Source organism: Microcaecilia unicolor, chromosome 5 (genome assembly GCF_901765095.1).
Source record: "Microcaecilia unicolor chromosome 5, aMicUni1.1, whole genome shotgun sequence".
Lineage (NCBI taxonomy): Eukaryota > Metazoa > Chordata > Amphibia > Gymnophiona > Siphonopidae > Microcaecilia > Microcaecilia unicolor.
Genome location: NC_044035.1, coordinates 21,452,376 through 21,478,677, shown reverse-complemented (window position 1 = coordinate 21,478,677; position 26,302 = coordinate 21,452,376). Strand labels below are relative to the sequence as shown.

Here is a 26,302-nt window from a genome sequence, read left to right as displayed (position 1 = left end):
TGGGACTGGGAACATTTGAGCGACAACTGACACAAACGATATGCCGAAACACTGTCTGTATAGGGTTCCCCAATAAAGTCACCTTCTTCGTTCTACTTCGATGCGCGGCCGTAACAGTAATATATTTAAAACAAATAAGAAAAAAAAAATATTTTTTCACTCAAAATATAGTTAAGCTCTAGAGCTCACTGCTAGAGGATGTGGTTAAAAGCAGTTAATATAGCTGGGTTTAAAAACGTTTTGGACAAATTCCTGGCGACGACATCCATAAACCATTAGGATAAATCCGGGAAACGTCATGGCTTATCTCTGGTGGTAAGCAGCATGGAATCTTGCTATTTTTGGGGATTTTGTCAGGTACTTGTGACCCGGATAGCCCACTGTTGGAAATAAGATACTGGGCTAGATAGAAATTTGGTCTACCTAGCACGACAATTATGTTCTGGTGTTAACCACAATACAGATCAGAAAAAATAAATAAATTAAAAAAAAAAGCTCACCCCAAGGTCCTTAAAGGTTTTGACAGAGTTCTTCACAAGACAAAGCGTGGCACTTTCAGCTACGGGAGAAAAAGAAAACAGAATTACTTCGGGAGCAATAAAGAAACTGCCCATAAGTGATACAAACTCCGTAGTTACTTTTTACCAGTGGGGTTTGTACCAATCACCAAAGCAAAAATTAAGAACACAGTTTTGCTTTACGGCACTGGGGGTGGGGGGGAATCCTATATAATAAAACACACCTCCAACATTCTGAAGCCAAGAAAGGGAAGCCTTCAAGCCTTGAAGCATTCCTGCAATGTTCCGGAACTACGGCTTCAGAACGTTGGAGATGCGTTTTTATTATATAGGATGTCTGCTCAGGGCTTTTCTGTAGCACATGGGGGGAATTTAATATATGCTGATTCAAGTGGAGGAGAGGCTGGAGGGGGGGGGGGGGGGGCAGGGGAAATAGGACAATCGCTGGGTGGCACCTTTTTATACCCTGGATGTGATTGAAACAGGTCTAATTTAGAGATATCCTTCTTCCCATTCAATTATCTCTGTTGGACATCCTAAATCAGTCCCCGCCCTAAACACATCCACAACCTGCCCCCTTGCTATCTGGACGAACTGCCTTTTGAAAATCGCAATTCTGATGTTTTTAGCAGATGGACGGTTTATTGGCCATTTTGAGAGATCCGTCTGCTTTGAAAATGAGGTTTAAAAGCATCAGCTATGCATGTTAAGGCCCTGCCCCAACCAAAACATGCCAGCAGGACCACCCTCCCAAGAATGTGAGCAAAATCATGTAGACTGTAGATTACGGTGCAGCATTTCACCCATCCTGAAAGTGATTTTCAAACAGCCCATTTTCAAAGGTAAAACACTGTTCTATTTGCAGAAAAGGACTTTAAATACTGCGCTTCAAGTACCTTTTCTATAAAAGCTAGTGTTTTAACATTCTTACCCCTCTTCCAAATGATCTTTCAGCGACGGAAGAGTGTTGACAGACCAAACAGCATTTCTGCACAATGCTCCTGCAAATAGGCTCCAGTCAGCACACTGAAACCACACTCAACCACATCTGAACTTACTGTATATAGCAACCTTCTTCTCAGTCCTGGACAGCAGGAACTTGTGCAACCTTTGTACGAGTTCCCTCTCGGAGACTGGTCCAACAAAGTTGCGAATAAATATGGCTGCCGAGCTGTAGGCTTCCAAGGTCGGCCCTAGCAGTCTCTGCAGGAAGCCAATGAAGTGCTGATGCTCCTGTGATTGGCTCACCTAATACAGCAGCAGACAGAAAGTTACCGGCGATATTAAACTATGGAAAACAACAAGCTACCAAGAGAAAGGGGGAAAGGGGGGAAGGGAAATGGGACTTGATATACCGCCTTTCTGAGGTTTTTGCAACTACATTCAAAGCGGTTTACTTAAATTCAGGTACTTATTTTGTACCAGGGGCAATGGAGGGTTAAGTGACTTGCCCAGAGTGACAAGGAGCTGCAGTGGGAATCGAACTCAGTTCCCCAGGATCAAAGTCCACTGCACTAACCACTAGGCTACTCCTCCACTAGCAACATTCCACGTAGAAGCCTGCCCTTGCAGATCAGCAACGCGGCCGCGCAGGCTTCTGTTTCTGTGAGTCTGACGTCCTGCACCCAACGCATAATTAAACTCTGGAATTCGTTGCCGGAGAACGTGGTGAAGGCGGTTAGCTTGGCAGAGTTTAAAAAGGGGTTAAACGGTTTCCTAAAGGACAAGTCCATAAACCACTACTAAATGGACTTGGGAAAAATCCACAATTCCAGGAATAACATGTATAGAGTGTTTGTACGTCTGGGAAGCTTGCCAGGTGCCCTTGGCCTGGATTGGCCGCTGTCATGGACAGGATGCTGGGCTCAATGGACCCTTGGTCTTTTCCCAGTGTGGCATTACTTATGTACTTAACTAAAACGAACTTCCTCTGATGCTTGTTTTGCTTTAACATAAAAATCGTAATACTATAGATTGATCTGAAGCTGTTATTTTCAGGATGATGGAAGCTTCCATTTAATTCCCCCCCTGCTGGTCTTTTCAAACAGAGTAATTTTAAGGGCTTATCATACGTTTTATGCTTTTAACTAAGTTAACAAAGCAAGCTCTGAATTCACGTGCTAATGCCATTTTACACACGGATACCTTCAGGTAACGGTCTCTCTGCTCTTCACCAAAGTCGCTGTCCTCATCTTCCTCATCGCTTCTCCACGACAAGTGATCTGGAAGCTTATTATCCCAGGTCTGCCCTGTAAGGCCTGGACTTACATCCTCCTGGTCATCCTATCCACAGCCAAAATAAACCAGCATTAACAGATCTCTGTGCAAATTTACAGGCAGACTACACGCTTTCTTTATCTTGACCAAAAATTTGTATACCACTTCTACAGGTAACAAATACCTGTTCAAAAAATAATTCATAATTAAAAATATTATAATAACAAAATACAAATACAATTGCAGTCTTAATACAGAGTAGTTCGGCCCTAAAGAGCCAGATTTCTGGCCTATTTTTTAAGTCACTGAACCCTTAAAAACCCAGCACCCCGATAGTCAGCGCTATTTAAGCAGTCAGAACAGCTGCTGACTGGTTCAATAGCGCTTAACCGGAAATCCGAAGATATTCAGCGGGGGATAACTGGCTATATCACGTGATATAACTGGCTATCGGCCTATTTTTATACCAAGTTTAGCAGCTATGTTTGGCTGCATCGAACAGTGGAATATTTTTGGCCAGTTTGAAGATAACTGGCTAAGTCTAAATATCGACTTAGCGCCGGTTATCTTCAAAAGGGCCAAAAATAAACCAGATATTCAACGCCGGTCATTGGACATGGACCATCACTGATATATCAGGGCTTAGCGCCGACCACGGGAGTTAGCCTCTGGGTTTTTAGCCTTTTTTTTTTTTTTTTCAATTGTTGGACATTAGTTTCCATTCTAAGATCTTTTGGGAGGGCAAAAGATCTTACCAATTAAAATAAGCTCATTACAAAGAAACAAACAGAATACACCATCAGTTAAAGACTTAAGTGTCACTCTGCATTCTGCAATAAAGCGAATGCTACATACCTGTAGAAGGTATTCTCCGAGGACAGCAGGCTGATTGTTCTCACTGATGGGTGACGTCCACGGCAGCCCCTCCAATCGGAAACTTCACTAGCAAAGTCCTTTGCTAGCCCTCGCGCGCCCGCGCGCACCGCGCATGCGCGGCCGTCTTCCCGCCCGAAACCGGCTCGAGCCGGCCAGTCCAGTATGTAGCAAGACAGTACACTTCAAGGGAAGACACAACTCCAAAGGGGAGGCGGGCGGGTTTGTGAGAACAATCAGCCTGCTGTCCTCGGAGAATACCTTCTACAGGTATGTAGCATTCGCTTTCTCCGAGGACAAGCAGGCTGCTTGTTCTCACTGATGGGGTATCCCTAGCCCCCAGGCTCACTCAAAACAACAACATTGGTCAATTGGGCCTCGCAACGGCGAGGACATAACTGAGATTGACCTAAAAAAATTTACCAACTAACTGAGAGTGTAGCCTGGAACAGAACAAACAGGGCCCTCGGGGGGTGGAGTTGGATCCTAAAGCCCAAACAGGTTCTGAAGAACTGACTGCCCGAACCGACTGTCACGTCGGGTATCCTGCTGCAGGCAGTAATGAGATGTGAATGTGTGGACAGATGACCACGTCGCAGCTTTGCAAATTTCCTCCATGGTGGCTGACTTCAAGTGGGCTACCGACGCTGCCATGGCTCTAACATTATGAGCCGTGACATGACCCTCAAGAGCCAGCCCAGCCTGGGCGTAAGTGAAGGAAATGCAATCTGCTAGCCAATTGGATATGGTGCGTTTCCCTACAGCCACTCCCCTCTTGTTGGGATCAAAAGAAACAAACAATTGGGCGGACTGTCTGTGGGGCTGTGTCCGCTCCAGATAGAAGGCCAATGCTCTCTTGCAGTCCAATGTGTGCAGCTGACGTTCAGCAGGGCAGGAATGAGGACGGGGAAAGAATGTTGGCAAGACAATTGACTGGTTCAGATGGAACTCCGACACAACCTTTGGCAGAAACTTAGGGTGAGTGCGGAGGACTACTCTGTTGTGATGAAATTTGGTGTAAGGGGCCTGGGCTACCAGGGCCTGAAGCTCACTGACTCTACGAGCCGAGGTAACTGCCACCAAGAAAATGACCTTCCAGGTCAAGTACTTCGGATGGCAGGAATTCAGTGGCTCGAAAGGAGGTTTCATCAGCTGGGTGAGAACGACATTGAGATCCCATGACACTGTAGGAGGCTTGACAGGGGGCTTTGACAAAAGCAAACCTCTCATGAAGCGAACAACTAAAGGCTGTCCTGAGATCGGCTTACCTTCCACTTGGTAATGGTATGCACTGATTGCACTAAGGTGAACCCTTACGGAGTTGGTCTTCAGACCAGACTCAGACAAGTGGAGAAGGTATTCAAGCAGGGTCTGTGTAGGACAAGAGCGAGGATCTAGGGCCTTGCTGTCACACCAGACGGCAAACCTCCTCCAATGAAAGAAGTAACTTCTCTTAGTGGAGTCTTTCCTGGAAGCAAGCAAGATGCGGGAGACACCCTCTGGCAGACCCAAAGAGGCAAAGTCTACGCCCTCAACATCCAGGCCGTGAGAGCCAGGGACTGGAGGTTGGGATGCAGCAGAGCCCCTTCGTCCTGCGTGATGAGGGTCGGAAAACACCCCAATCTCCACGGTTCTTCGGAGGATAACTCCAGAAGAAGAGGGAACCAGATCTGACGCGGCCAAAAGGGAGCAATCAGAATCATGGTGCCTCGGTCTTGCTTGAGTTTCAACAAAGTCTTCCCCACCAGAGGAATGGGAGGATAAGCATACAGCAGACCTTCCCCCCAATCCAGGAGGAAGGCATCCGACGCCAGTCTGCCGTGGGCCTGAAGCCTGGAACAGAACTGAGGGACCTTGTGGTTCACTTGAGATGCGAAGAGATCCACCAGGGGGGTGCCCCACGCCCGGAAGATCTGTCGCACCACACGGGAATTGAGCGACCACTCGTGAGGTTGCATAATCCTGCTCAACCTGTCGGCCAGACTGTTGTTTACGCCTGCCAGATATGTGGCTTGGAGCACCATGCCTTGACGGCGAGCCCAGAGCCACATGCTGACGGCTTCCTGACACAGGGGGCGAGATCCGGTGCCCCCCTGCTTGTTGACATAGTACATGGCAACCTGATTGTCTGTCTGAATTTGGATAATTTGGTGGGACAGCCGATCTCTGAAAGCCTTCAGAGCGTTCCAGATCGCTCGCAACTCCAGAAGATTGATCTGTAGATCGCTTTCTTGGAGGGACCACCTTCCTTGGGTGTGAAGCCCATCGACATGAGCTCCCCATCCCAGGAGAGACGCATCCGTGGTCAGCACTTTTTGAGGCTGAGGAATTTGGAAGGGACGTCCCAGAGTCAAATTGGAGCAAATCGTCCACCAATACAGGGATTCGAGAAAACTCGTGGACAGGTGGATCACGTCCTCTAGACCCCCGGCGGCCTGATACCACTGGGAGGCTAGGGTCCATTGAGCAGATCTCATGTGAAGGCGGGCCATGGGAGTCACATGAACTGTGGAAGCCATATGGCCCAGCAATCTCAACATCTGCCGAGCTGTGATCTGCTGGGACGCTCGCACCCGCGAGACGAGGGACAACAAGTTGTTGGCCCTCGCCTCTGGGAGATAGGCGCGAGCCGTCCGAGAATCCAGCAGGGCTCCGATGAATTCGAGTTTCTGCACTGCGAGAAGATGGGACTTTGGGTAATTTATCACAAACCCCAGTAGCTCCAGGAGGCGAATAGTCATCTGCATGGACTGCAGGGCTCCTGCCTCGGATGTGTTCTTCACCAGCCAATCGTCGAGATATGGGAACACGTGCACCCCCAGCCTGCGAAGCGCCGCTGCTACCACAGCTAGGCACTTTGTGAACACCCTGGGCGCAGAGGCGAGCCCAAAGGGTAGCACACAGTACTGGAAGTGGCGTGCGCCCAGCTGAAATCGCAGATACTGTCTGTGAGCTGGCAGTATCGGGATGTGTGTGTAGGCATCCTTCAAGTCCAGAGAGCATAGCCAATCGTTTTGCTGAATCATGGGGAGAAGGGTGCCCAGGGAAAGCATCCTGAACTTTTCTTTTACGAGATATTTGTTCAGGGCCCTTAGGTCTAGGATGGGACGCATCCCCCCTGTTTTCTTTTCCACAAGGAAGTACCTGGAATAGAACCCCAGCCCTTCTTGCCCGGATGGCACGGGCTCGACCGCATTGGCGCTGAGAAGGGCGGAGAGTTCCTCTGCAAGTACCTGCTTGTGCTGGAAGCTGTAGGACTGAGCTCCCGGTGGACAATTTGGAGGTTGAGAGGCCAAATTGAGGGTGTATCCTTGCCGGACTATTTGGAGAACCCACTGATCGGAGGTTATAAGAGGCCACCTTTGGTGAAAAGCTTTCAACCTCCCTCCGACAGGCAGGTCGCCCGGCACTGACACTTGGATGTCGGCTATGCTCTGCTGGAGCCAGTCAAAAGCTCGCCCCTTGCTTTTGCTGGGGAGCCGCGGGGCCTTGCTGATTCGCACGCTGCTGACGAGAGCGAGCGCGCTGGGGCTTAGCCTGGGCCGCAGGCTGTCGGGAAGGAGGATTGTACCTACGCTTGCCAGAAGTATAGGGAACAGTCTTCCTTCCCCCGAAAAATCGTCTACCTGTAGAGGTAGAAGCTGAAGGCTGCCGGCGGGCGAACTTGTCGAATGCGGTGTCCCGCTGGTGGAGAGACTCTACCACCTGCTCGACTTTTTCGCCAAAAATGTTATCCGCACGGCAAGGCAAGTCCGTAATCCGCTGCTGGATTCTATTCTCCAGGTCGGCGGCACGCAGCCATGAGAGCCTGCGCATCACCACACCTTGAGCAGCGGCCCTGGACGCAACATCAAAAGTGTCATAAACTCCTCTGGCCAGGAATTTTCTGCACGCCTTCAGCTGCCTGACCACCTCCTGAAAAGGCTTGGCTTGCTCAGGGGGAAGAGCATCAACCAAGCCCGCCAACTGCCGCACATTATTCCGCATGTGTATGCTCGTGTAGAGCTGGTAAGACTGGATCTTGGACACGAGCATAGAGGAATGGTAGGCCTTCCTCCCAAAGGAGTCTAAGGTTCTAGCGTCCTTGCCCGGGGGCGCCGAAGCATGTTCCCTAGAACTCTTAGCCTTCTTTAGGGCCAAATCCACAACTCCAGAGTCATGAGGCAACTGAGTGCGCATCAGCTCTGGGTCCCCATGGATCCGGTACTGGGACTCGATCTTCTTGGGGATGTGGGGATTAGTTAATGGTTTGGTCCAGTTCGCAAGCAATGTCTTCTTCAGGACATGGTGCAAGGGAACAGTGGACGCTTCCTTAGGTGGAGAAGGATAGTCCAGGAGCTCAAACATTTCAGCCCTGGGCTCGTCCTCCACAACCACCGGGAAGGGGATGGCCGTAGACATCTCCCGGACAAAGGAGGCAAAAGACAGACTCTCGGGAGGAGAAAGCTGTCTCTCAGGAGAGGGAGTGGGATCAGACGGAAGACCCCCAGACTCCTCGTCAGAGAAATATCTGGGATCTTCCTCTTCCTCCCACGAGGCCTCACCCTCGGTGTCAGACACAAGTTCACGGACCTGTGTCTGCAACCTCGCCCTGCTCGACTCCGTGGAACCCCGTCCACGATGGGGGCGTCGAGAGGTAGACTCCCTCGCCCGCATCGGCGAAGCTCCCTCCGCCGACGTAGTCGGGGAGCCTTCCTGGGAGGTGGCCGCGGTCGGTACCGCACGCGGGTACCGACGTCGGGGACCTCAACCTGGGCGATGGGCCAGCCGGCGCCACGCTCGACGGTACCGGTGGCGCAAGCACCGCCGGTACCGGAGGGGTAGGGCGCAACAGCTCTCCCAGAATCTCTGGGAGAACGGCCCGGAGGCTCTCGTTTAGAGCGGCTGCAGAGAAAGGCTGAGAGGTCGATGCAGGCGTCGACGTCAGTACCTGTTCCGGGCGTGGAGGCTGTTCCGGGCTGTCCAGAGCGGAGCGCATCGACACCTCCTGAACAGAGGGTGAGCGGTCCTCTCGGTGCCGATGCCTGCTGGGTGCCGAATCCCTCGGCGACCCAGAGCTCTCGGTGCCGACACGGGGAGGAGACCGGTGTCGATGCTTCTTCGATTTCTTCCGAAGCATGTCACCGGAGCTCCCCGGCACCGACGAGGAGGACGTCGAATCCACCCGTCGCTTCCTCGGGGCCGAGACTGAAGAAGGTCGATCTCGGGGGGGCTGTACCGCAGGAGCCCTCAGGGTAGGCGGAGACCCACCCGAGGGCTCACCGCCACCAGCAGGGGAATGGACAGCCCTCACCTGCACTCCACCCGATGCACCACCGTCCGACGACATCAGCAGACGAGGTCCTGGTACCACCGACGTCGATGCAGCTATCCGGTGTCTCGGCGCCGATGCAGAGGCCCGATGCCTCGATGCACTCGATGCAGGGGCGGCCGAGGAAGATGGTCTGGACGCTGACGACGTCGATGCACTCGAAGATCCCGGTGCCGATGCCGACGAAGAGCCCGAGAACAACACGTTCCACTGGGCTAGTCTCGCTACCTGAGTCCGCCTTTGAAGCAGGGAACACAGACTGCAGTTCTGAGGGCGGTGCTCGGCCCCCAGACACTGAAGACACGACGAGTGTCGATCAGTGAGCGAGATAACCCGGGCGCACTGGGTGCACTTCTTGAAGCCGCTGGAAGGCTTCGATGTCATGGGCGGAAAAATCACGCCGGCGAAATCAAAAGCCGAAATGGCGAAATTTGAAGCACCAAATTTAGAGGGAGAAAAAATCTCGACCGAGGCCGAAAAGAGGCCTACCCCGACGACGAAAGAAAACTTACCGGGGCAAAAAAGCTGGAAGTACGGGGAGGATTTACACGAAACCCGGCGGGGGGTTTCCGGAGCACTTCCCGACTAGGACAAAGCTTTCCCGAAGGAAAAAAACACGTTCAAACAAATTGGACGCGCGAGGTCGACTTTCCGGGGCTCGACACGGCGAAAACACGACCGTACCGAGTGCGGACAAAAGAAGACTGGCCGGCTCGAGCCGGTTTCGGGCGGGAAGACGGCCGCGCATGCGCGGTGCGCGCGGGCGCGCGAGGGCTAGCAAAGGACTTTGCTAGTGAAGTTTCCGATTGGAGGGGCTGCCGTGGACGTCACCCATCAGTGAGAACAAGCAGCCTGCTTGTCCTCGGAGAATGCCATATACCCCAACAGATCACCAGCTTTCCTGGAGCTGGGTATGACATTTGAGGCTGGCATAGAGGCTGCCAAAAAATGTTTTTTAATTTTTTTTTTGGGTGGGAGGGGGTTCGTGACCACTGGGGGAGTAAGGTGAGGTCATCCCCCATTCCCTCCGGTGGTCATCTGGTCAGTTGGGGCACCTTTTCGAGGCTTGGTCGTGAAACAAATTGGACCAAGTCGGCCAAATGCTTGTCAGGGACGCCCTTCTTTTTTCCATTATCGGCCGAGGCCGCCCATCTCTTAACCATGCCCCCCGTCCCGCCTTCGGTACGCTGCCGACACTCCCTCGTTAACTTTAGCCGGCCCCGTGACGGGAAGCAGTTGAGGGCGGCCAAAATCGGCTTTCGATTATGCCGATTTGGCTGCCTCTGAGAGAAGGGTGATTTGTGTCGAAAGATGGCAGCCCTTCTCCTTCGAAAATAAGCTGGATAGGTGCCTACATGCGTACAACGTGCGTCAAATTAGAACTAACGCCCAGCTACCGTGTGCCCCAGGCAGTAATTCTAATTTGGATATGCGTCCAAAACAAGCGGCAGAATTTCTATTTTCCACTGCGTGGCACTAACCGGGCGGTAACTGGCAGTGTATGTGCACTGACGATTACCGCCCGGTTAAAGCGCAAGACCTTACTGCTAGGTCAACGGGTGGCAGTAAGGTCTCCGGCCTAAAATGGATGCACACTGATTTTTATTTTGCCGCACGTCCATTTTCTGCAAAAAATAAAAACATTTTTTTGCAGGCGCGCTGAAAAACGGACCTGCGCACATCCAATACGTGAGTCTACACTATCGCAGGCCATTTTTCAGCGCACCTTAGTAAAAGGGCCCCTAAGTTATTCAACACCCATATCACTCATGTGAAAAAGTAACTGCCTTCTAAACTTAATAACTTTAGCGGCAATAACTGCAACCAAACACTTCCTATAATTTGACAACAGTCTTTCACATCACTGTTGAGGAATCTTCACTCACTCTTCTTTTTGTAGAACTGCTTTAATTCAGACACATTCATAGGTTTTGTGCATGAACTGCTTGTTTCAGATTTTGCCACAGCATCTCTATTGGGTTCAAGTCTTTAACTAGGCCAATCCAAAACTTTAATTAATTTTCTTTTTCCTCAGCCATTCAAATGTAGAGTTGCTTTTGTGTTCTGGATTACTTTCTTGCTGCATAACCCAACTTCGCTTCAGTTTACAGACAGATGACCGGACATTCTCCTTAAGAATTTTCTGGTACAGTGCAGAATTCATGGTTCCTTCAACAGAAGAATGTTTTTCAGGTCCTGAGATAGCAAAAGCATCCCCACACCATCAGACTACCATTACCATGTTTGACTGTTGACACGATGGTCTTACTGTGGAATGCTGTATTTGTTTTACACCAGACACAACGAAAGCCGTGTTGTCCAAAGAGTTCCACTTTTGACTCGTCTGTCCATACTGCATCATCCCAAAAGGCTTGGGGATCATCCTGGTGTGTTTCTGCAAATGCGAGATGAGCATTAATGTTGCTCTTGGATAGCAGCAGTTTCCGTTTTGCTACTGTCCTATGAATCCCATTTTTGGCCAGTCTCTTTCTAATTGTGGCATCATGAACACTGGAGCTTAGCTGAAGCTAGAAAGGTCTACAATTCTTTAGATGTTCTCCTGGGATGTTTTGTGACATCCCGGACGAGTTGTTGCTGCGCACTTGGGAGTAAATTTTGGAAGGCCAACCACTCTTGGGAACATTCAACACGGTTCCATGTCTTCTCCACTTGGATATTATGGCTCTCACTGTGGTTTGATGGAGTCCCAGAGCTTTAGAATTCGCCTTGGAACCCTTTCTAGACTGATACATTTCAACAACTTGATTTCTCATCTCTTTTGGAATTTCCGTTGATCTTGGCATAGCGTTCCTTTGGGAAATTTGTTTTTGTTTTACAGGGTGAAATGGGAACATTATAGTATGTAATAGGGTCATTCCATGCCAAGTGTTCTAAACCTTCCCACCATCATGTCTCCAATTTTGTTCAAATTTTATCTGTTGCGCGAGTCAGGTGTTAAACGAAGTTTCCCAGAATTTGAGGTCTCTAACTGCAATAGTTGCAGACCTAGACCCCCTTTTCTGAAAGGTTGTCAGTCCATGAGCGCGCGACATTTACCAAAATGCCATTTTTGGGGTCTTATAAAATCCAAACACATTTATAAGAAAGGATAAGTAGAGGAGTGTGGTAGCCGTGTTAGTCTACTCTTAAGGTTATCAATAGAAATCAAACAAAATAAAACATGGAAAAGAAAATAAGATACCACCTTTTTTATTGGACATAACTTAATACATTTCTTGATTAGCTTTCGAAGGTTGCCCTTCTTCGTCAGATCGGAAATAAGCAAATGTGCTAGCTGACAGTGTATATAAGTGAAAACATTCAAGCATTACTATGACAGTCTGACAGGGTGGGAGGATGGAGGTGGGTACGAGGTATGCATGGGGACATCAAAGCATATCATTGATATTCTAACAGGATGGGTGTGGATAATTGAGGGGTGGGGTGATCAACAGAGAAATACAGCTTTATGGTTTATAATGGGCTAGGAACCCATTTCTCTGTATTTCTCTGTTGATCACCCCACCCCTCCTGTTAGAATATCAATGATATGCTTTGATGTCCCCATGCATACCTCGTACCCACCTTCATCCTCCCACCCTGTCAGACTGTCATAGTAATGCTTGAATGTTTTCACTTATATACACTGTCAGCTAGCACATTTGCTTATTTCCGATCTGACGAAGAAGGGCAACCTTCGAAAGCTAATCAAGAAATGTATTAAGTTATGTCCAATAAAAAAGGTATCATCTTATTTTCTTTTCCATGTTTTATTTTGTTTGATTTCTATTGATAACCTTAAGAAAGGATAAAAAATTCAAATCCTGTACAGTTTTTGATGCTACTTCCAATGAAATACATTTTAACATTTGTGTTCGCAATGTATTGCGTTGGTTCATGATGGCTGAGCCATTACTGGTTATCACATTGAAACCAGCATCCCCATCGCCATAGGGGCCACGCCCGATAGCCATGCAGTAACAGCCACTGGTGTGTATGTTTACTGCAGGATCCCAAGCCTGCCTTCTTCAGTTACTTCACTGCAGGTTCCCAAGCCTGCCTTCTTCAGTTACTTCATCATTCTGAAAGCATCACTGATCTGCAAGAGAACGGTTTCAGGGAAACTATATTGCCGACCAGATGATGTCACTGATGGAGCTGGAATAACAGCAATGATAAGTTGTTCTGGGATCCAGCAAGTATCGTGTCTTACTGGCCAATAAAATGAAGCAGTGGGACCATGAGGATGCATAAAGCTTATGAAAGCATCTTTCTGTTCAACTGATGCTTCACAAACGGTTCCAATCCACCATAATAGCGCACAATAAACGACTGAACAATCAACGAATAAAATACGAATGAATAAATAATTAATTATATCAATACTTTTAAGCGACTATTAAGACTCAATTTCCTAGAAATGAAGAAAAATTAGCGCATCAAGCGTACTAAATATAACATACTTTGACCTGAGTAAACGGCTACTTAATGGTGGCATTGCAAGACAAAAACATATCCGTGTTGTAGAGCACAATTTTCTCTCTCAGATGATACTGTTCACAAGCTGATTCAGGCAGACTCTTTTTTAATAATTGGCTTTGAACTTTGGTACATTTTACCATTTGCGCTGACAGTGCCAACTTTGAAGAGATCCTGCAGGGCGGTTATAGATGCTGGTTAGTTGCAAATGTGGCAGTATTATGTCCAGCACAAGGATAATGCTTGTTCAAAATTTCAAGTCCGTATCTTTGTTTGCATGGAAGTTGTTGCGGTCTGAATATTGGTCCAAATATGTTCCGATGAGTTGCGACCAATTTTGATGCACACTTTGAGTCAACTTGTTTGACTGGATTTTGCATCCATAATGTTAAAATGTATTTCATCGGAAGTAGCATCAAAAACTGTACAGGATTTGAATTTTTTCGCCATTCTTATAAATGTGTTTGGATTTTATTAGACCCCAAAAATGGCATTTTGGTAAATGTCAAGCGCTCGTGGACTGACAACCTTTCAGAAAAGGGGGTCTAGATCTGCAACTATTGCAGTTAGAGACCTCAAATTTTGGGAAACTTCGTTTAACACCTGACTCGCACAACAAATAAAATTTGAACAAAATTGGAGAACATGATGGTGGTAACTTTTTTTTAATTTGAGACCACTTGGCATGGAATGACCCAATAACTAAAGCTATAGTTCATGTTATTGAAGGATTTTACAGTGTGATTTACACGTATATTTGAAACAAATTTATGTAGTGTGTTTAGTATATTGTTGTTTGTATATTGTTAACTCATTGTGATACTTACATTTGATGCATGTGCATTAAGGATATCCTGAAAACCTAACTGGCTGGGTGTGCCCTGCACTGTTTTAGAACATTCACAGATTCCTAAGAAAGATCTGCTGAGTGGATTTATACATATTTGTGCTGTTATGGGTGGAACAAGGAATGGATCTGGAATCCTGCCAGATATTTGATTTTATTGTAAACCACCTCATTTTATATATTACGGCAGGACCTAAAATAAACTAAACTAAATAAGAGACAGTAAACAGCTGTAAACCATGCAGGCAACATGCTGCATTACTTGAGTGTACCAGTAAATGAAATTGATGGAAATAAAAAAATAATTTACGAATGTAAACGTAATTCTCGCTTAAGAAAAAATGTGGGGTTTTTTTTTTTGCACCACTTTATTAGCTTGAGACTCCAAGGTGTCTGTAGAGTCCAGCATCACCCCCAAAACTACCTATCAATGTGCAAATAGAAACCTTAAAAACGTAACAGGTAAGGAACAAAGGGAACCCTTTTACTAAACCGTGCTAGCAATTCCCAGCCCGCAAATTTTGCAATCTGCACTTCCCCAGCTGTAAAGGACTAAAATACAAGCTGACACAGGCCACCACATTCTCTTACATGAGCACGCAGTTGTGGAATGCATTACCTACAGCCCTGAAAGCTATTGAAGAAATAACTAACTTCCGCAAATCTCTGAAGACACATCAATTCAACAAGGCCTACAAAGAGAACCCATAACCTACAAAACTACCACACCAATCTACCCAGTTATTAAAGCCCACCTTCTAAACTATCCTGCCTAACACCTCCTCTCTCCTTCCTTACTTAATCTTTGTACGTTACTAATTGTATCTGATATCCTAGATTGACTATGTCATAACAAAACTCTGTAAGCCACATTGAGCCTGCAAATAGGTGGGAAAATGTGGGATACAAATGCAATAAATAAATAAATAAATAGCACAGTTTGGAAAAGGAGGCCTGAAGTGCAGGCCGTGCCACGTCAGGCACATAGAGAACGGTGGGCTTACCTCGGCCACTAAGAGAACGCCATACTGTATAAATCTCTCCACCACTTCGTGACAAACCTGATAAAACATCTGGCAGGGCTGAAACAAAAAAAACAAGAAAAAATAAGCCCTTTTCATGCAGCTCATTCAATTGCAGGTGTACCATCTGCTTACCACGAGGGTCAGAGTTTCCCTGAATTAATCATTACACTAAAAGCTGAATTACCAATAATAATAATGAAAACTACGTTATTTGGAAAGGTGGAAGAGAGATCCAAATCAAAAATTGTAAAACTAAATCACAAGTGATACAGCAGATTGGAATTACAGACCCTTGACTAGAACAGATGAGAATTTTGGGGTACTCTGTGGCAACCTGCATGCACTGCCTACTCACCTTCTAGCAAAGCAAATTACTCTTTCACTTGCCTACCCAAGTCCTAGACTAGCCTGTTTATCACCTTTCCCCCCCTCTGCATTCTTCCCTTGTCCTGCAGAGGGCAGCATATCGTCAACCTACTTTATACCAAATACCCAAAATGTTAACCCCAGAGTTTAATTTACACTAATCAAAAGCTACATATGTGTAGTGAAATATCAGCACGTGGCTCAAGAGAAGGTTTTTTTCTTTCTTTTTTTTTTTGGAGGGTAAGGGGAAAAAAAAGATCAGATTATCACACTGTGAAACGGATGCCACTAGGTTCAAGTTGCGCTCCTACGATTTTGTTGCTGTGGTTGACAGAATTCCAGAACCCTCCGTTCCAGGAATGATGACATAAGAAAGCCTAAAGTAGTAAATCTCAAAATGACTGAAGAAATATTAAAGGGCTAAGACGCCCTCTAGTGGAATGCCTGGATTCCTTCAAGTATTCAAGTGCTATGGAAGAGGTATTGTGAACCAGATCTTCAACACCTGCTCCCTTCTCCCACCCGCTCCCAAACCAGCCAGCCTGATTTTTTTCAGGATTACTGCAATGAACATACCCGCGATCTTTTAAATACTGGTCATGGAGATCCTGAGGACTAAGAGGCTGATGCAATTCTGGTCACCACATCTCAAAAAAGATATAGTAGAATTAGAAAAGGTAGAGACATGGGAAGACTTCCCTATGAGGAAAGGCTAAAGCGGCTTGAAGAAGAGATGGCTGAGGGGAGATATGATAGAGCTCTATAAAATACTGAGTAGAGTGGAATGGGTAGATGTGAATCACGTGTTGACTCTTTCCAAAAATACTAGGACTAGGAGGCATGCAATGAAGCTACTAGTAGTAAATTTAAAACAAACCTGAGAAAAAGCGAAGATACTTAACCTGTAGCAAGTATTCTCCGGACAGCAGGTCTTATATTCTCACAACTGGGTAACGCGGCGTCACGTTGCCTGGTCCGGAGCTTATAACAAGCTTAACAGAGCTTTGTGGACGGTGACACACGCTCCACCGTGCAATCTCACGTGCCTTCCTGCCCACCTTGAGAGCGCGGTTACCACAGTTAAATACTACAGCATAAAAATTGAAAAACTAGAAGACAACTCCAAGGGGAGGTGGAGGGTCTGTGAGAATATAAGGCCTGCTGTACTTGGACAATACCTGCTACAGGTTAAGTATCTTCGCTTTTTCTCAAGTTTGTTTTAAATTTCTACTAGTAGCTTCATTGCATGCCCCCTAGTCCTCGCTTTCTCCGAGGACGACCAAGTCATTAATTCTCACAACTGGAGTATCCCTCGCATCCAGGCTCACCAAAAACAACAAACATTGGTCAATTGGGCCTCGCAATGGCAAGGACAGAACTCAGATTAACCTGAAACTATATAAAACTGAGTGCAGCCTGGAATAGAATAAAACGGGCCGGGGGAGGGGGGGGGGGGGAGTTGGATTCTGAACCCCAAACAAATTCTGCAACAATGTCTGCCCGAACCGACTGCTGAGTCAGGTTTCTTGCCCAAGGCAGTAATGAGATGTGAATGTGTGGACTGAAGACCACGTTGCAGCCTTGCAAATTTCTTCAATGGTGGTTGACCACAAGTGGGCTACCGAAGCAGCCATGGTTCTGACATTGTGAGTCTTGACATGACCCGCCAGGATCAGCCCAGTCTGGGCATAAGTGAAAGAAATGCAATCTGCCAGCCAATTAGATATTTTGCGTTTCCCGATGGCGACCTCCATCCTGTTGGGATCAAAAGAAATAAAAAATTGTGTGGACTGTGTGGGATGTTGTCTGCTCCAAATAACAGGACAATGTTTGCTTGAAGTCCAAGGTGTACAAGGTACTCTCGCCAGGATGGGCATGAGGTCGGGGAAAGAATGTTGGCAAGAAAATTGAGTGGTTCAGATGGAACTCTGACGCGACCTTTGGCAGGAACTCAAGGTGCGTGCAAAGAAATACTCTGTTGCGGTGAAACTTAGTATAAGGTGCATCTACCACTAAGGCCTGAAGCTCACTGACCCTACAAATTGAAGCGACAGCCACCAAAAATATGACCTTCCAGGTCAAGTACTTCAGATGGCAGGAAGTCAGTTGCTCCAAAGAAGCTTTCATCAGCTTGGTGAGAATGGCATTTTGATCCCATGACACAGGTGGAAGTTAGAAGTGAACAACTAGAGGCTGTCCAAAGATGGGCTTACCCTCTACATGTTGATAAGCACTAATTGCACTGAGGTGAACCCTTATGGAGTTGGTCTTGAGACCAGAATCAGAGAGGTGCAGAAGGTATTCAAGCAGGGTCTGTGTAGGGCAGGAAATAGGATCTAGGGCCTTGCCCTCACACCAGACAGCAAATCTCCTCCATTTGAAAGAGTAACACTTCTTAGTGGAATCTTTCCTGGAAGACAACAAGATCCGGGCGACACCCTCTGAAAGACCCAAGGAAGCAAATTCTAGGCTCTCTTCTAGGCCGGAGACTGAAGGCTGGGATGCAGAAGAGATCCCTCATTCTGCGTGATGAGGGTCAGAAAACACTCCAATCTCCACAGTTCTTCGGAGGATAACCCCAGAAAAAGAGGGAACCAAAACTGCTGTGGCCACTAAGGTGCAATCAAGATCATGGTCTTGCCTGAGTTTCAGCAAAGTCTTCCCCACAAGAGGAATGGGAGAATACACATAAAGAAGACCCATCCCCCAATGCAGGAGGAAGGCATCCAATGATAGTTTGTCATGGGCCTGAAGTCTGGAACAGTACTGAGGGCCTCTGTGGTTTAGTTGAGTGGTAAAGAGATCATCGAGGGGGTGCCCCACGCTCAGAAGATCTCACAGGCAACGCCAATGCTGAGAGACCACTCATGCAGTTGCATAACACTGCTCAGCTTGTCAACCGGACTGTTGTTTTTGCTCACCAAATAAGTGGTCCAAAAGAACATACCATGTCGGTGAGTCCAGCGCCACATCCGGACAGCCTCCTGACACAGAGGGAATGAACCGGTGCCCCCCCTGCTTGTTGGTGTAATACAATGCAACCTGGTTGTTCATTTGAATGAGCACAATTTGATTAGATAGCCGATCTCTGAAAGTCTTTAGAGCATTCCAGATCACCCGGAGCTCCAGAAGGTTGATCTGAAGACCTGCTTCCCGGACAGACCAGGATCCTTGAGTGTGAAGCCCATCTACATGAGCTCCCCAACCCAGGAGAGATGTATCCATCATCAGAACCTTTTGAGGTTGAGGAAGGGAAGGGAATAGGACTTGATATACTGCCTTTCTGTGGTTTTTTTGCAACTACATCTGAAGCGGTTACATAGTATATACAGGTATTTATTTATACCTGGGGCAATGGAGGGTTAAGTGACTTGCCCAGAGTCACAAGGAGCTGCAGTAGGAATCAAACCCAGTTCCCCAGGATCAAAGTCTGCTGCACTAACCACTAGGTGGTCCCAAAGTCAATTGGATCGAATGGTCCACCACAGCAGAGAGCGAACAAGCTCTAGGGACACTCGGATGACATCTTCTAGATCTCCTGTAGTTTGGCACCACTGAGGAGGCTAGAGTCCATTGGGCTGATCTCATATGGAGGTGTGTCATGGGAGTCACATAAATGGTAGAAGGCATGTGACCTAACAGCCTCAACATCTGCCGAGCTGTGACCTGCTGAGCAACTTGAACCTGGGAAGCCAGAATGACTACAGTGTGTCTGTTCTCGGTCCTGGGAGAAAAACTCGAACCCTCTGCATATCAAACAGGGCTCTGATAAATTCCAATTGCTGGGCAGGGTGAAGGTGGAGACTTGGGGTAGTTTATCACGAACCCTAGTAGCTCTAGCACTTGAATAGTCCTTCAACATGCTCTTCACCAGCCAATCATCGAGGTAAGAGAACACATGCACCCCCAGCCTGCGTAGCAACGCTGCGATTACTGTTAGGCATTTGCTAAAGACCCTGGGTGCTGACGCAAAGCCAAAAGGCCAAAATCAAATATACTTCCAGTGCGCAGGAAGTATCGGTATGTGTGTATATGTGTCCTTTAAGTCCAGAGAGCATAGCCAATCATTTTCCTGAATCATTGGGAGCAGGTTGCCCAGGGAAACCATCCTGAATTTTTCTCTGACCAGGAATCTGTTCATGGCTCTTAGGTCTAGGATGGGATGCATCCCCCCTGTCCTCTTTTGCACGAGGAAGTACCTGGAATACAATCCCAGCCCTTCCTTCCCCGGTGGAACGGGCTCGATGGCAAAGGCCTTCACAAGGGTAGAAAGTTCCTCTGCAAGTACCTGCTCATGCTGAGAGTTAAAGTAATGAGCTCTTGGTGGGCAAACTGGAGGTTTTCGAAGCCAACTGAGGGTGTATCACCCACCGGTCGGAGGTTATAAGGGGCCACCATTCATAGAAAAACTTCAGCCTTCCTTTGTGCGGCAGGTCGTCTGGTATGGACACTTTGACAGTGGCTATCCTCTCCTGGACCCAGTCAAAAGCTCTGGGAAGCTCTGGGAAGCAGCAGGGCTGCCTTAGGCGCACGCTGCTGATGAGAACAAGTGCGCTGGGGTTGAGCCTGAACAGGCTGGCGAGAGGAGGTGGTGTACCTATGTCTCTAAGAGTAGTAGGTACCCCTCCTCGACTTGCCAAAAGACCTCCTAGATGAAGAGGCTGATACGAAGGCACCTGGCAGGAGAGAGAAGAGATGGTATCATTGTACATAAGTAATGCCATACTGGGAAAAGACCAAAGGCCAATCAAGCCCAGCATCCTGTCCCCGACAGCGGCCAATCCAGGTCAAGGGCACCTGGCAGCTTCCCAAACGTACAAACATTCTATACATGTTATTCCCGAAATTGTGTTTCTTTCTCTTCAAAAAGGTTATCCCCTCCTTCAAAAAGTACCTTGGATCCTCCTCTGACTCCCATGAATGATCCTCCTTGGTGTCAGTCAGCAACTCCTCATGAGTAGGCTGAGACCAAGCCTGCCACAACCTTGAGGAGCAATGTCCTTGAGAGGGGTGTCAAGGAGTCGGCTCCTGCCTCAACTCTGGCAAAACTTCCTCTACTGAAGTCGAAGGGGTACTGGCTTGGGTGGCTATTGACACCGGTGACGCACACAACACTGGCATCAGAGGCATCTCCGCAGGCTGAGGGCCAAGCAGGGCCGCAAAGAACAGCAGGGTAGGCGCAAGCACCCCTGATGCACAACACTGCAAAAGGTTATCCAGCAGCTCAGGAAGCAAGGCCTGGATACGTTCATCGAGGGCCAACACTGGGAAAGACTGGAGAGATGGCTCCAAGACAGGCTATAGAACTTCCAGGGTCGAGACAGGAGCTGGGTCCTGGCTGCCAGGGGACCGACGCATCAGCACCTCCTGGATAGATGGGAAGCGGTCCTCCTAGCATTGACGCTTATCGGGTGCTGAATCCCTCAGCGTCCCAGAGCTCCTGGCACCATGCGTCGAGGAAGACCGATGCAGATGCTTCTTGGCCTTCGCCGAACGCTCGGCATCGAGACTCCTCGGTGCCGAGAATGACGTTGAATCCTCACGTCGCTTTAGGGTCGGGTCCGATGCTGGATGGTCCCGGGGGCCCTGCATAGCAGCTGGCATTGAGAGAGGTGGAGACCCACTCAATGCACTACTGCTCCCAGTGTCACGAGGTCCAGTAGCAGCCATGCGGACCGAAGCTCCCAAAGCAGACCTCGACGTCGATGCCAATACCACCAACCCCGATGCTGGCATTGAGAAATCGGACTTGGCTCCAAAAATCTTTGTTCATTGAGCCTCTCTGGCAACCTGGGTCCATTTCTTCATCCGAAGAACGAGGACACAGTTAGCAGAGCTATGGTCACGCCCTAAGCTCTGAAGACACCAAGAATGAACGTCCTTACCAGAGACTGTCTTACTGCACTGAGTACAACACTTGAAGACACAGGGAATCTGAGTGGACATGGATGGAAAAGCTTCCGCAGCCAAATCAAACGAAACGATGGTGTTGGGAATCAAAAAAAAAAAAAGGGCAAGGCACCAGAAAAAAGAAAGGGAAAAATCCAGCCGAAGTCAAGGCCTACACGCAACCTAGTGATGCGGAAAACAAAGGAAAATTAAAAATTGAACAAAAAAAATCTAAAAATATCAGGGAAGAGGACAAAAAGGACCTGAACACAGGTACATGAAAAATGTTCTTAAAAAAGAACACTGAAAGGCACAAAAAAGCTCTTTAAGACCAGATCCATGAAAAGACACTGAAAAAAAAAAAAGGCTCTCTTCACTGAGGTAGAAAAAGAACTGCGGTAACTGCACTTTCGCGGCAGGCGGGAAGGCACTCGCACATGCGCAGTGGAGCGTATCTCACACTCCACAAAGCTCTGTTAAGTTTGTTAGAAGCTCTGGAGCAGGCAACGCAGTGCCGTATTACCCGGTTGAGAATTAATGGCCTGTTTGTCCTCGGAGAATATTTATTCACTCAATGCGTAATTAAACTGTGGAATCCACTGCCAGAGAATGTGGTAAAAGCAGTTAGCTTAGCATGGTTTTAAAAAGGTTTGGATAATTTCCTAAAAGAAATGTCCATAAGCCATTATTAGGACGGGAAAATCCACTGTTTATTCCTAGGATAAGCAGCATAAAATCTGTTTTACTGTTCTGGGATCTTGCCAGGTATTTGTGACGTACATTGGCCACTGCTGGAAACAGGATACTGGGCTTGATGGACCTTCGGTCTGTCCCAGTATGGCAACACTTATGTACTTATGTGGCTTCTACTGCAAAAGTAACATTAAAATATACTATGATGAAGCTACAAGCTAATGAGATGGAAACTTGAAGCCCGCAGAACTTGTACACTAATAAGGGAAAGTCTGCTGGACACATGCACACAAAGGTGATAGGAAACTTCCCTATGAGGAAAGGATAAAGAGGCTGGAGCTTTTCAGCTTGGAGAAGAGACAGCTGAGGGGAGATATGACAGAGGTTTATAATATACTGCGCAGAGTAGAATAGGTAGATGTGAATCGCTTGTTTACTCTTTCAAAACACAAGGACTAGAGGGCATGCAATGAAGCTAAGTAGTAAATTTAAAACAAAATTGGAGAAAATATTTCTTCACTCCACATGTAATTTAATTCTAGAATTCATTACCAGAGAATGTGGTAAAAGCAATTAGTTTAGCAGAGTTTAAAAAAAGGTTTGGATAACTTCCTACAAGAAAAGTCCATAAGCCATTATTAAGATGGAATTGTGAAAATCTACTGCTTAGTCCTTCAATAAGCAGTATTAAAATCTGTTTTACTGTTCTGGGATCTTGCCAGGTACCTGTGACCTAGATCAGCACAGTTGGAAACAGGATATTGGGCTTGATGGACCTTTGGTCCGTCCCAGTATGGCAACGCTTATGTTCTTAAGAGTGGCTCATTGTGCCCATGTCTGAAGATAAAGTACCGGCACACATCTGTGCATAAATACTAGCCTTGCAAAATTTTCTTCCATATCAAGTACCTGATATTTAAAAGGGTTTAACTGAGCAGGCTGAGAAGAAGTCAAGTGCACAAAGTTATGACAGCAAAAAGGCTGTTCTAACTTCAAATACAGATTTAACTGGGCACTGGCCTGAATATTGACCGATGCCTGGTTAACACGTGCTCAGATATTCAAAGCCGGAAGCCGTGCATGCCCCAGTATTGAACATCCGGATTTAGTGCAGCCCGAGTTCCAGCGCTTAACTATTTATCGACTGAAAAAATATTTCCTCCTATTTGTTTTAGAAGTATTTCCATGTAACTTGAGTGTCCCCTAGTCTTTGTACTTTTTGAGTAAAAAAAAAATCGATTCAGTTTTACCCATTCTACATCACTCAAGATTTTGTAGATCTCAGTCATATCGCCCAACAGCTGTCTCTTTTACAAGCTGAAGAGCCCTAACCTCTTCAGCCCTTCTTCAAACGAGAGGGGTTGCATCCCCTTTATTATTTTGGTCGCTCTTCTTTGAACCTTTTCTAATTCCAGTCCAAAATTTTTTGCAAGTTAGAAATGTACTGAAGGCTCTCTTATCAAAAGGCTAGTGACTGGATGGGGGTCCCTTAGACTAGCTAGAGAAAAAAAAAACACACATCTTGGTCAGCCACAAAGGGCTGGCAGAGGTCTTTTCTGGCTTGGTTTGCAGCTCCAGAATACAATGTCTCTCTTAGACATGGATAACTGGAAAACCAAACCCCGGTTAGTGAGTATTCTTAAGGTTGATTAATGACTTACCAGGGACAGCATGCCTTCATTTGACAGCAAGTAACACAGGCCGGCAGCTGTACGAATAAGTGCTTCCTGGCTGATGACACCGTTGTCCCCATCTGCACCCTGTTTATTCATTTCTGCATGAAGGCTGCACGCTACAGCATAAGAACACAACACACAAAATTAACGCTCTGGAATACGTCTACTCGGATGCAACCAAATAAGAATTTCCTGGTTTCAGAAATACGAGATCTTTAGGCTCTCTAATTCAGTAGTGCTCATGTGATATCTCACCTGATGTTCTAAAGTCTGCATACGCGTGCATTTCAAATATTACCAAGTCTGAAGATATTTTGTTATCTACCTCGAAGCTTGTCTGAAAAAATTCAAGCTAGTCTGTTAGTCTTGTCTTAAGCTTATACTGCTATGGGAGATGTATGGTGCAACAAGATAAAAGGAACGGAGTCTTGAGTTGGCAGTGGAGAAGAAGGATACAGGTAAGAGAGATTTACCCAATGAACAGGGTTCCTGGGGAGGAGCATAGGGAGAGATAAGAGTGGAGAGGTACTGAGGAGCTGCAGAGTGAATGCACTTGTAACTCAATAAAAGGAGTTTGAACTGTATACAGAAATGGTTAGGGGCCAATGAAGTTACTTGAGGAGACAGCTAATATGAGCATAGCCAAACTGATGGAATATATTTATTTATAAAACTTATACCCTGCTTAAACCTAAATGGTTTACAGCATAACATACATAATAATGATGAGTTTCTTTGCTTATACTTGATTTTTTATGTTTTATGTAATCCTCTCTACATGCTTTATTTAGCAAAAGGTTGCAGAATAGAAATTTTTACATTGAATACATACCAATAATGGCTTCCATGATAAAGACGTGCAAAACCCCGTTACTATAAAAATTGAGCTCAAAAACTGCAGGAATGCTGGTGTCTGGGGAGATGAAGAACTCATTCCGGCTGGTACTGGTGATGTTTACGGAGTTGCCCAACAAATGTATGGCATGCATGACGACGTCTTCGCAATTTCCCGAAAATCCCAAGTCGAAATCACGTGCCAGGACCTCCTCCTTCATGGAGAAGAAGTCATCCACCAACATGGAGAGCTTAATTCCCTGGAAAAGCAATTAAGCACAGAGTGGTCTCAACGCCTCAATTTTCAGATCTTTGGTTAATTTTCTAGTTTAGGAACCTATTTCCATAGAATTTTATGAAACCTAAGCAGAAGAGAGTCACCTAGAGATCAATTTTCAGCAGACAGCCAACCGCATAAAGTTGAATAGATACCTTAAGTGGTCTTATCTGCTTAGCGTCATGCAAATTTTCAGTAGTGCTGTTTTAAGCGACACCAATGAAAATTCAGATAAATGGACATTTTCTCTCTTTAACCTTAACTTTGTAAAAAAAAATATCAGTAACAGACGTCTGTCCCCAGTTGCATAAGGAGAAGTCACTCAATTAATATGAGCTTCAACGCCTCACACTCTTAAAGACATAACATCCTCAATTCAAAGGATGAAAAATGATGGAAGCAAAAAGCCTCAAAGAGCTCCAGGTGTAACAACCTATGGAGCTATAACTCTTCATCACCGGCAGAGAAAACCTTTCCTGACAAGGCTTTTTCTGCCTGTAATGAAGAGTTATAGCTCTTTAGGTTGTTATACCAAGAGCTTTTTCCTTCCTCACTCACAGAACAGGAGATGAGCTCTACGTAGATCCAAAGCAAAACAGGAAAAGTAAAGTAGAAAATAACATGCAGACTTCCACACAGGAATGTCAATAAGAAGTTCTTTATTGTGGCACAAACGAGAGACCCGGCACGGGCCGTGTTTCAGCAGGTACGCCCGCCTGCTTCAGGGGTCGAATACAACACTCAAAACAGCAGAACTGTGTCTCATGCCAGAAATAAAACAGGTCTATGATGGCTGAAGCAAACTGAGACAACAAAAGCCAATGCATAGAAACACCCTGGCACCAAAAACGCCGAAACACAGCCCGTGTCGGGTCTCTTGTTTGTGCTACAATAAAGAACTTCTTATTGACACTCCCCTTGTGGAAGTCTGCGTGTTATCCTCTACTTTCCTGTTTGGCTTTTTCCTTCCACCATTTTTGATCTTTTTTGAAGTTGTGGATGTTATGTCTTTAAGAGTGTGAGACGCTGAAGTTCATATTAATTGAGGGGCCCTTTTACTAAGCCGCATAAGCGTCTACGTGTGCCCAACGCGCGCCAAAATGGAGTTACCGCCCGGTCACCGTGTGGCTCTTGCGGTAATTTCATTTTTGCGTCCGATAAGGGTCAGAAAAATAATTTTTTTTCGGATGCATGTATCTGACGTGCGCAAAGTGGCATTCGGCATGCGTAAGGTCATTACCGCCCAGTTACTGCGTGAGACTTTACCGCTTGGTCAACAGCTGGCAGTAAGGTCTCA

At 46.8% G+C, this 26,302-nt stretch overlaps 1 protein-coding gene across 6 annotated transcripts in view; it reads right to left on the bottom strand.

Moving 5' to 3' along the window:
* The window catches only part of GPAM (glycerol-3-phosphate acyltransferase, mitochondrial), a 131,887-nt gene that overhangs the window by 5,238 nt on the left and 100,347 nt on the right, over positions 1 to 26,302 (bottom strand). For all 6 annotated transcript variants that reach the window (XM_030202739.1, XM_030202737.1, XM_030202740.1 and 3 more), the window contains 6 exons: positions 24,727 to 24,988; positions 23,880 to 24,010; positions 15,250 to 15,327; positions 2,664 to 2,801; positions 1,577 to 1,766; positions 501 to 559 (listed from right to left, as the gene is read on the bottom strand). In XM_030202739.1, the coding sequence (XP_030058599.1) occupies positions 501 to 559; positions 1,577 to 1,766; positions 2,664 to 2,801; positions 15,250 to 15,327; positions 23,880 to 24,010; positions 24,727 to 24,988 (858 nt within the window). The remainder of the gene's footprint in view (positions 1 to 500; positions 560 to 1,576; positions 1,767 to 2,663; positions 2,802 to 15,249; positions 15,328 to 23,879; positions 24,011 to 24,726; positions 24,989 to 26,302) is intronic.